The sequence below is a fragment of the Stenella coeruleoalba genome (genome assembly GCF_951394435.1).
Source record: "Stenella coeruleoalba genome assembly, chromosome: 14".
Classification (NCBI taxonomy): domain Eukaryota; kingdom Metazoa; phylum Chordata; class Mammalia; order Artiodactyla; family Delphinidae; genus Stenella; species Stenella coeruleoalba.
This window is the reverse complement of record NC_137160.1, coordinates 62,882,888-62,894,397: the sequence shown is the minus strand read 5'-3', so window position 1 is coordinate 62,894,397 and position 11,510 is coordinate 62,882,888. Positions and strand designations below refer to the sequence as shown.

Genomic DNA, 11,510 nt, shown 5'->3' with positions numbered 1-11,510 from the left:
AGCAGATGGTGGGGGCCAGGGGCTGGTCAGGGGTGGGAGGAGGGGGAGTTAGTGTTTGATGGGGACAGAGTGTCAGTTTGGGAAGATGAAAAGTTCTGAAGGTGACAGTGGTGACAGCTGCAGGACAGTGTGAATGTACTTGATGCCACTGAGCTGTGCACTTAAAAATGGTTAAAATGGCAATGATTTTTTTTTTTTTTTGGTGGTACACAGGCCTCTCACTGTTGTGGCCTCTCCCATTGCGGAGCACAGGCTCCGGACGCGCAGGCTCAGCGGCCATGGCTCACAGGCCTAGCTGCTCTGCAGCATGTGGGATCTTCCCGGACCAGGGCACGAACCCATGTCCCCTGCATCAGCAGGCAGACTATCAACCACTGCGCCACCAGGGAAGCCCCGGCAATGATTTTTAATGTATATTTAACAACTAAAAACCGCTGGATTATCCACAGTCTGCAAAAAAAATATGCTGTTCATCTCAAATTGATCAAGTCCTCACCTGTCTCTAAACCAGCAGTTTTTCACACGGTAGTTTTGTCCCCAGGAGCTTGGGCAGCATTTGGCGACACTGTCGGTTGTCACACGGGGTGGGTGGAGGCTGGCCCCCTGCAGTGCACAGGAATCTTCAGGGCAGGTGTCACAGGGTCTGGAGCAGCTCACAGTGCGGCCGCAGTGTTCTGAGCCCCTCAGCCTGCCTGGCACGCAGCTGGGTGGCAACTGGGTGGGCGAGCACCCATCCCACGGGAGCCACTCTCCTGGCTACGTGTCCACGAGGCCGGGTCCACCCAGCCCCCTCCACAAGCCCCCTGGTGCCCAGGGACCCAGACTTGCCATGAGGCAGGCCATCCAGCCCTGGGCTCCAGCCTGGGTGTGGGGTCAGGACCCGGGAGAGAGCCCCTGCCAGCACCAGAGCCCGGCCAGTCCCATTGGCTCTGGAGCAGAACGGACCTGCAGGGCAGGCGATGGTGGGATCTTTTTCACTGACCCCTGTTGCTCCTCTGAAACCACCAGGAAAGTCACTGAGGCTTCACAGTCAGAGCCTGTGCCGACCACCGACCCCCGACATTCAACCCCAGGAGCTGGGCTCTTGCTGGCCCCTCTACCGGCCCCTCCTGGCCTGCCCAGCGTCTCTCCCTCTGTTTGTGGGGTTCTGACCCTCCAGGGGCCAGGCCCAGGGTGGGGAGAGGCAGGGGCCAGAGCGGCACTTCCAGGTACGTCTCGTGCCCGCCCCACACTGTTCGCTGAGACAGTTTCTGCTCTAAAGGACCACATGTCCCCCAGGGAGGGACAGGGATGCCCACCAGGATCGGCTGGGCAGCTGTGCTCTGGGGAGGGCAGGGGGCTCAGGACAGGCTGAGTAGAAGCAAGACCCCTTGGGGGCGTGTCCAGCCGGCCCTGCTCAGGACCGTGCATGACCAGGCTGGTGGGTGAAGCCTCACGGCAGCACATCCACCCACGAGGGACGGATGGATGGGGATGCACCCCAACGTCCACAAAACCAGGACACGGCCAGGTGAGCCCGGCAGGGGGTGGGTGAGACATTCATCCCTCCGTCCTCAGGACCTGATGCAGACGAGGAGGGAAGGCAGCCTGGACAGCCTGGGGAGATGGGATAAGGTGGGACACGGTGGGACCTGTCTCCACACCCGGAAGAGGCAGAGCTGCAGACCCCAGGACAGACAGGGCGGCAGGGCCACGGGGCGACTACGAAGGGCGGGGCGGCCGCACCGGGTGGACTGCAGCTGTCGTGAAGCAGGTCCTCTCGCCGTGAAGATGGAGCCGGGCCTGCTCACCCCTTCCTGACCGGACCCCACCCTGGTGCTGCCCCTCCCCCCTCCACGCCCCGTGTCTGAGCTCGTCCGTGTGTTGACGTAGCTCTCGGGTCTGTTATTTATTGCTAATCACAAAACAGCGCCTTCTCCCTCTTTACTTCTCCAGGGCAGTAAGAGAGCCATCGAGGGCTGGGGGTCACGGCCAGGAAGGCAAGGCTGCAGCGGGCGCGGCCGTGGGCTTGGTTCGTCCTGCCCACAAGGAGAGATGTGTATCCAGAAAGGGTCCATCCAGGCCCACCTAATGGGCTATCCCATTTTTTGGGCAAGTGGCTGCAGGCCCCGGGAGCCAGAGCTCACCTAATACCTGGAGGCCGCTGCTTCATGCTGAAGCTGGGCGCTGGCTACACGGGGCTGTGGTTTTTCCCTCCATTTTGGTCTCCGCTTGAAATTTCCAAAAAAAAAAAAAAAGGTCAATTGTTCAATAAATTCTCAAGATTGATAAATTGTATGTTGTGTAATGGTAATTCCCTATATAGTCACATTCTAACTCAGTTCATAAATCAAAATTTATGAATAAAATAAAACAAAATTTCCCCAACACTTAATCACTGGTTGCAAATTCATTAAAAACTCTTCTAAACATTTAACAAAACGACAGCCTCACGTCTACTTCTAACGTCTCAGGAGAGACTCGCGGAAGCTGGTTCTCACCCATTTCTCTCCCTCCAAGGCGCGTCCTCAGTTCTGGGGTCTCACCTTGTAAAGGCTACAAACACTCTAAGGCCCTCCATCAGGAGGTGGGGTCTGTGTCTCCCACACACCAGGGCTAGGCAAAGGCGGCTCTTGGTGCCCGCCTGGCTCGCTGGCCAAGCCCTCGGTGCCCCCACGAAGAATGACTCCCCTGAGGCCACCACGCCGAGAGCCCACCCGAAGGCACCTGATGGGTGGTGCCCCCGTGCCGCCTTGTCCCGTGGAGAGAGACAAACAGCCCGGTGGGCCCTCAGCCTTCCTGACTGACGACTCACAGGCATGCCCCTGAGTCTGGGCTGATTATTAACGTCCCAGCAACGGGACCAGACCAGGGACTCAACTTCTCAACATGCACGTCTTGACAAACAACAAACATACAGGCATCCTGTCATCCTGTCCTCTTCCTGCTGCTGTAACAAAATACCACGGGTTGGGCAGCTTATCAACCAGAGACTCTGCTCAGTTCTGGAGGCTGGAGGTCTAAGACCAAGGCGGATTCGGGGTCAGGCAAGGGCCCACATACTGGTTCTGGCACTAATCCCATTCTTGGGGATCCACCCTCATGACCTAGTCACCCCCCAAAGGCCCTGCCTCCAACTGCCATCATGTTGGGGGTTAGGATTCCAGCCTATGGACTGTGGAGATGCAGATGTTTGGGGCAAAACAGTCCTCAGGCGCGTGCGGCTACCTGCTGTGACAGTACGTTTCTGACACACTTTGTTATTAGAGTGTTGGTGAGGATTCTTGGCCTATTTGAACAGAACCAGTGACCGTCACCATGATGCCCATGGCGGCCCCTGGACCCTCAGAACTGCTCCTGGCCCCTGTGAACACATCCTGGCCTGTGGCAGCTGCGAGATTCACCCCACCCCCACCCCCGTCTGCCCAGTGCCACGGAAGCAGCTCTGCTTTAAGGCAGGAGCCACACATGTCTCTGTGAAGGGCAGGCACTGAACACTGGCCCTGGGGCCCGAGGTCCGGGCGCTGTGCACAGGGCGCCGGGCTACGACACAGAGAATGAACCTGCCTGTCAGCTCCGAGTCTGAGCTCCCAGGGCAGGTGCTGGCCGTGCACGCAGGTGGCTCCTGAGCCCTCCTGGTGGGATGAGGGAAAGGCCAGGAGCGCCTACTCATTTTCCAGTTCAGCCACCGTGAGTCTGTCCTGCTTCCTCATCTGTGGCTGTGCCTCCCACTCAGATGCTTCCCTGAGTGGATCCTTTTGGGACTGGTGGCCTCTACCTGGTGGGCACAGCCCCACCACACAGCAGCCGCCTTGCCCTTCCCACCTCACTCAGCTCCGTCCAGTCACGCGCTTCCCACCTGCCCAGATCCCGAGGGGCCTCCAGACAAGCTGGTGTGAGGGTGGCCACATCTGGGCAGGGCCAAGCAGCCCCAATACACAGGAGACCAGGGAGGGCGGGGAGGGGGCTGCACACCCGCCCCAGCCCAGGTGCACAGCCTGCTCAGCTTAACCCCAGACCAGGCTCCCCGCAAGGTGCCAGCTGGTTGAGCACCGAGCCTCCAAAGAACCTCGCGTCGTCTCCTCTCTGCACACTGCTCCCGGAGCTGCTCCTGCAGAGACATGGGTGGGAAACACCTAACAGCCTTGCTTGCTGGGGGTGCAGACGCTCATGGCGTGCAGCAGAGAGCAGCCTGCAGGACAGCCCTCCTCAGGGAACCCCTCGGTGGCAACGTCCAGCCCCCGGGGCCGTGTTTACAGAGCACGTGGCGGTCTGACTTCTCAGACCTCTTGAAGCTCATGGAGCCCAGGAAAAGGTGAGAATTCCCAACCGTGCTGCGTCCCCTGGTCACTTGCCCGGCCCGCCGCTGACCTCTTGCTTGTCCAAGAGGGGCCAGGGCAGCACGATGCTGGGATGACCATGGGACCCACCCATAGAGTGCCAGGCGGCTGGAAGAGGGCCAGGCAGTGGCGAGCTCAGGAGAAATGCCTGCGTCCCCAGACCCACTTCCTCTGGTCCTGAGTGTCTGGCAGGGCTGTCACAACCCCACTCAGCCCCATGCATGGAGATTTGGCCACAAGATGTCCTTGGGACACTGCTCACAGCATGTGGCCTTGGTGGGCAGCCCAGAGCCCAGCTCAGGGCCAGCAGCCGTGATCTTCTGGGAGCCTCTGCCTGTGCCTTCAACGGAGGTGAGGGCCAGGTACGGATGGACACTTTGTCTCCCGAGCCCTCTCCCCCTCCAGGGCTGAGTCACGGCAGACAGCACACACAGCTCACCCCCAACGTTTGGGAGGCACCTCTGGTTTTTTGTGGTGCCCTGTCCTCTGCCGGGAGGACACGCTGCCACAGCTGTTTTCGTGAATTCAGCGATTCTGCCAAAGGATCGCCGAGCTGATGGCGCGGATGTAAGCGGGCATGGGCACCACGCCCTCAGCTGCGGCTTGGTTTTAGAGGCTGCCCCAGCCCAGCGCCCAGCACCTCAGGGTCACAGCTGCGGCGGGACCCACAGAATGACTGGTGTGTTCACAGCTATGCTCTAGTGAGGAGGCCAAGTGGGTCCTGAGACAGAGTCCTTTGCTATTTAGCACTGGCCTCTAGTCCAGTCTCCAGGACAGACCCACGGGAGGGGACGCTGGCCTGAACGTTGGCTTTGCTCGGGGTGGGGGCACATGTGAGATGCAGGAGCCCGGCCAGGCCGAAGAAGCAGAGGTCCACCTCCCGAAAGGGGCACCCAGTGCCCTACTGCCTCCCGTGGAGAAGGCAGAGAGTGGCGTCCTGAGCAGACCACAGTGCCCGGAGGACGCCCCACACGCAGGGTTCAGGTCTCCGCAGCCTAAACAGAGCCGCCCGTCTTGCTGGCATTCGTGATGTGGAAACCCCTCTGGATGCGCACCACCCCCCAACATCCCAGGGGCCGCAGCCCCCCCACCCCCGCAGATGTGCTGGAGGAAACCCAGCAGCACCTCTGTCCAACGGGCCCACGGGGAGGCCCGTCCCTGAGCTGGGATGGTGCACAGCCCCCCAGTCAGGGGTGTGGGTCTGGGGGGCCCCGGCTGGATCAGCAGCACAAGTTGCAGGCAGTATGGTGGGCACCTGGGCCTGGTTGCAGGGCAGATACCTGCTGGTCCAGGTGGCCCGGGTCAGACGTCTGCTCGCTGGATCCAGAACGCTCTGCTCTGCCCACGGGGACCAGGCCAGGCTTCAGCAGCTGCCCACTGGCTCCTCTTGCCGGGGCCCGGGGTCATCTGCCCACACCCGCAGTCCTGGACCCTTGTCCACCATGAGGCCCCGCAGCCCCAGGACCCGTCCCCACTGCCGCTTCTGACCTTCGGGGAAGAGGGACCACAGAGCTCTCCAAGGATGCAGGTGGTCCTCACAGCTGCCGGGAGGCACATCTTCTGGAGCCCGAGGAGGGTGAGCTAGTCTCACATGAAGCTCCCCCAACACCCTTGGTGCCCCCCTCTCAGCACCCCACACAGTGCTGGCATTTCAACCCCACTTGTGTCCCTCGTGGTCCCTGCTTCAACCAATCAGCCAAACGTCAGAGCCCTTCAGCCCCCGAGCTGAACCTGGAGGCCAGACTCTCCAGCAGGGCCCTGTTCCAGTGGGTTCGGCATCCCGCCACCTGGATGCACACGTGTTCTCCAGATGCCTGGGAAAGCCACGCAGCCCTTCTGGAGCGCAGCCACCGCAGACCCCACCCTCTCGGGCCTGCTGGGACCCAGTCTGGTTATAAGCAAAGTGTGGAGTAGGGGGTTCCTGAGTGCCCCTTAGGGCCCCTGCCTCGGGGGAGGCCATTCAGGTCCTGCAGCCAAAGGGGGGCTGACCTCAGGTAGGGTGCGAAGGGGGCTCTCCCGGCAAAGAAGCTGATGGAACGAAGGGGTTTGTGGCCCCCAGCTTGGTCGGGCTCTGCCCACAGCCCCCATCCCAATTTTCAGGGTCCCATTCCTTCCCAATCCATAGCCCAGCCTTGAGAGAAGCTGTCCTGAGGTCTGGGCTCGGCCCCACGTGGGAGTAGCCGGCGGCTGCCCTGTGTGAGCGGCTGCAACAGCGCCCTTGGTCCCTGTCTGTCTCGCTTGGGCTGCTGGGCTTTATGCCTAGAAGCCACACTGGGACAGCCACCTGCCACTCTCAGCCTCACTCCACGAGGTGGCCCTTCTTTTCTCCTGCTGGTCCTGCTGGAGGCCTAGCCCTGTGCCCTCCCCGCCACCCCCATCGGGGGCCCTCTCCCTGCCGCACTCCCATCAGGAGCCTGTCACTGGTTCAACCCTGTGATGGAGGAGCTCCTGGCCGTCTGCGGTGTGAGGAGCCCAGGACCCGGGGCCCACACTTGGCGTCCCTGCTGGACGGAGCAGCCACCCTGCCCAGTGGAGGCTCTGAGGACAGACAGCTCTGGGCTCTGATCACCCGGGGAAGCAGGGGGTCACCTGGGAGAATTCGTACCTCAAGCCTGCAGGTTTGCAAACAAGTTTATTATCAGGCACCCCCAGGTCGGCCTCTTGCCTGGGTCGCTGGTGCCCAGTGTCTGGCCTGGTTATGCTTTAAATGGCAGTCGCCGTGGCACAGACGCTGTGCTTCATGAAAGGGAGCAGGTCCCATGCAGGAAGGAGGCCCAAATGACCGGCTCTTCCCATGACCAGTGGGGCCCGTGGCCCATGGCCTCCGACCCCTTGCACCACCTTCCCGCTATCCAAGTGTCCTGACAAGGAGCCACGAGTCACGTGCACGGGTAGAGAGACCAGACACTGATGCGCTGATCCCCAGACCCTGCGGCCAGCAAGCCGTCGTCAGCGAAGGCCACACAGTGCACGGTGGCACTGTGGAAGGCCAGCACGGCCAGCGGCTTCATCGTCCGCCAGTGAAACACACGAACGCGATGGTCCCAGCCCGCAGTGGCCAGAATCTTACGGTCTGGCCGAATCTTGACGTCGGCGATCCCGGGGTTGGTGAGCACGTGAGTCCCACGCACCTGTGATCAGAGCGGCAGGGAGAACCGTTAGGTGGCTTCTTAGACCTGCCTCCACGCCTCCTCCTCTACCAGGACGCCCCTGTCAGGAACAGGGAGCCAAGCGCTCCTGCCAACTTACTGCCACCTCCTGGAGCCAGCACAGGCGACCTCTGCCCTTGGCCAGACCCTCGGGTTGAGACAGGACAGGCCTCAGTGGACTGCGGCCTGGGCCCCTCCCCAAGGAAATACTGCCCCCCAGCCTCCAAGCAGCACTGCCCACTGGACGGCAGCAAGGTCAGTGGGTCCTCTCTCGCGAAAACTCACCGCACCCAAAGCAGACGGAGCAGAAGGAACGCAAACCCCACCTTCAGCAAAGCCAGGGGAAGGGCAGCCCTGCGTGGCATGCAAGGGGGAAGGCTGCCCGGGGCTGGATGTGCAGCCATTGTGGGGCCATCTGGCAGCTCTGCCCCACGTTGACAACACACACTTGGCCATCGTCGTGATGACCCAAATGGCCACGTCCTTCCGCCCATCCTGTCTTGGCCCAGCCCTGGGCACCAGAAGTCCTTGCTGCCCCGGGGTCGCTGGTGTGCCCACAGCAGCTCCCCTTTCTCTGCAAATTCACCTCCTGTTGGGCCAGAGCAGCCTCAGGGAGAGTCATTCGTTTTTCAAAGACAACACAGGGAAAAGGAGGAAAGAAACTCAAGCAACCAGACACTCACCAGACACTTTTGCAAATCAGCAAAACAGAACTGCATGAAGCAATGATCTCCATAAAACAAGAACCAGGAGAGCAAACCCAGAAGAGGGAGCCTGATCCACAGGCACCGAGAGAAGCAAACACTGCAGAAGCGAGGGGAATCGGAAGAGACAGCAAAGGCAGGTGTGACCCAACCTGGGGACAGAGGCATGGCCACTGGAGAAACAGCAGATGTGGAAGGCCGCGCAGCTGCTCTGAACTTTGCCGTTTAGAAAATCTGTTCTTGCTTCTAGAAACTGAAGTCTTAGGATCCACAGAGAGCCTACAGGGTGGTCACAGGAAGATGCGCTTGATAACGTCATTGGACGCAAAGCTGATTAGTCCTTTTGTCAGGCAAAAGGATCAAGTCAACCATGAGGGCAGAATGGCCCATAGCCACGTCTGGGCCAGGTCTGGGCCAGACAGTGGGGTGACGCCTGCGAAGCTGGGAGGGGAGGCCTGAGAATTTTATATCCAGCCAAACTGTCGCTCAGGTATGAGAACAACAGACGAGCATTTGTGAACATGTAAGAACCCAGGGGATGCGTCCCATCAGCTCTTCCTGGAGAACTAGGAGATTAAGTCCAGTCTCTCAGGAGAAAACAGGGGAACGGCAGCAAGTGGCCTGGCAGAGAGTAGGGAACGTAGTCCCCTGCAGGATTAGGCCTGAGACAATACAGGGATCAAGGCTACAGAACCGGTTGTGTAACTAACAGAAATACAGGACGGCAGCAAAAGAGACGGGTGTGAAGTTCACTGATCTGCTCATCTTTGTCATCTGGGTCGAAGATACAACAGTCAGCCTCATTCTACGGAGATTATCTGACACCCACTGAGGTGCTGACAGAACAACCTCACTTCCTCTCCCCACCCAGGTGTAATCGTTTCCTAATATTTGCCCTTGTATTTCTCTGAAAAGGAATAAAAATATACTCAACAGACTTTGGACTGGATTCCAAAGTTAAAGCCAAATGTGTGCTGTGAACGTGAGAGACACCAAACGAATGACTGGCCAAGAAACCCCGGGAGCCAGCAGACGAGAGCCAGGGCCCACCCTGGGGACCAGGGAGCACTCGGACAGACTGCCCACACTTGACAACAACAGAGTGTGTACAGTTCACAACGAGAAGCCGCGAATGTCTGCTCAGCAGGCAAACAGACACCCTTCATGAAGCTGGGACTACAGGAGGTGGTTGTGATGGGCAGCTGGTGCCAGACCACTCCGCGTGCTGCCAACAACCACCAACTGGACAAAAGACACTGCGTGACTGCGTCCAGGCACCAACACCGGTGGGAAGGGCAGCTGACAGGGGAGCCTCCCAGAGGCCCAGTAGCTCTCTGCTCGCGGAATGTCTGGCCGCAAAGTCCAGGCGGAGCACAGCGGCCACGTGAAGCCAAGGAGGTGATCAGAGGGTGGGGCCGCTGGAACCCGTGGGGTGAGGCAGCAGCATAGAGGGGGCTGGGGGAGGGACTGCAGGCCATGTGGGTCCCACGAGTCCTTGTGAGGGCTGGGCTGTGCCCACTCAGGGCACCACACAAGGTTAGCCGGCCAGTGGCTGCTGCAGGGTTAAAGGGAACGAATACAAGAGATCAACAGTGACCTTGGACCCAGCAGCCGAGGGTGACATCTGTGTGTCCACACAAGACCAGATGAGACCCCGCGTGGCCGCGCTGCAGGGTAGGCATCACGCCCTGGTTGGGCCTACTCTGGCCAACCATGATGAAGCTGGAAACCAAGCCCCACAAGTGCGAAGGGGAGGTACAGTTTGGAAGGTGAGTCCCATGCATTACAGGAGCCTGGGATGACCCTGGGCCCCACATACTGCCTGACGGAGTGGAAGCCAAGCCCATGGTGCAGGTGAACAGCCGCAGGGCTGAGAGTGATTGCTCTGCAAAGTAAGAGAATCCAGTCTCCATCTCCATCAGTACAATGTCTGGCACAGACAAAAATTACTAGACACCCAAAGGAGTAGGAAAAAAAGCAGTTAATGGAAACCAGCCTAGAACGGCACAGGTGTGGAACATATCAGACAAAGACTTTAAAGCAATATTTAAATAAGTTCCAAAAAATGAAAGAGAATGTAAATAATTACCAAAAAATTGTCTTGATGAGTGAACAGGTAGGATCTATTAGCAGAGAAATGGAAATTCAGAACCAACTCAGAACAGCCAACACTCTGTGAAGGTGAAGAGCAAAGCGGGAGGACCAACTTCACAACTTGCTGTGAAGCTACAGGAATCAAGACCATGGATGTTGGTGGAAGAAGAGACAAACGGATCAGTGGAACAGAAAAAAGAGCCCAGCAATGGACCCCCATAAACACGTGACCTTTGACACAGGAGCAAAGTAGCCTTTTCAACAAACGGTGCTGGAACAACTGGACGTCCACATGAGAAGAAACGAATCCAGACACAGACCTGCCACCTTCACAAAAATCAACTCAAAATAGACCAAAGACCTAAATGTAAATTGCAAAACTGTAAAACTCCTAGATGACGACAGGAGAAAACCTAGGTGACCTTGTATTTAGATACAACACCAGAGCATAATCCATAAAGGAAACAATTGATAACCTGACTTCACTAAAATTAGAAACTTCTGCTCTGTAAAGACACTGTTGAAAGAATAAGAAGACAAGCCAAAGACTAAGAGAAAGTATCTGCAAAGACGCATCTGATAACGGGCTGTTACCCAAAATACACAAGAACTCTTAAGAAAATGAGCAACCCAATTTAAAAATGGGCAAAAAGCCTGAACAGACACCTCAGCACAGAAGATACACAGATGGCAACTAAGCATGTGAAAAGATGCTCCACATCGTATGTCATTAGAGAAATGCAAATGACAACAAACAGACACCACTGCACATCTGGACACATATCATTATACATTCATCCAAACCCATAAGATGTACATCACCAGAAGTGACCCCTGATGTGAACCAAGGGCTCTGGGTGATGATGAGGTGTCAGTGTAGTTCCATCGATTGTAACAAATGTCCCACTTGTTGCGGGGGGATGTCGATAGTGGGGGGGCTGGGGGTATATGGGAAATCTCTGTACCTTCTTCTCAATTTTGCTGTGAACCTAAAACTGCTCTAAAAATAGAGTCTTTTGTTAAAAAAAAAAGGCACAGTAGTAGAAAATGTAGAACTGAAAAGCTAATAACTGACGTGAAAAATGTGTAGGACAGGCTTAACAGCAGATTGGAAATTATTATTATTATTATTATTTTTCGCGGTACGCGGGCCTCTCACTGTTGTGGCCTCTCCCGTTGCGGAGCACAGGCTCTGGACGCGCAGGCTCAGCGGCCATGGCTCACGGGCCCAGCCACTCCGTGGC

At 57.9% G+C, this 11,510-nt stretch overlaps 1 protein-coding gene across 2 annotated transcripts in view; it reads right to left on the bottom strand.

The window, feature by feature from the left end:
• Positions 1-6,934: 6,934 nt before the first annotated feature.
• GNB1L (G protein subunit beta 1 like) overlaps positions 6,935-11,510 on the bottom strand; it is a 44,422-nt gene continuing 39,846 nt past the window's right edge. For both annotated transcript variants that reach the window (XM_079942033.1, XM_079942032.1), the window contains one exon: positions 6,935-7,450. In XM_079942033.1, coding sequence (XP_079798159.1) covers positions 7,199-7,450 — 252 coding nt within the window. In that variant the 3' untranslated portion in view covers positions 6,935-7,198. The remainder of the gene's footprint in view (positions 7,451-11,510) is intronic.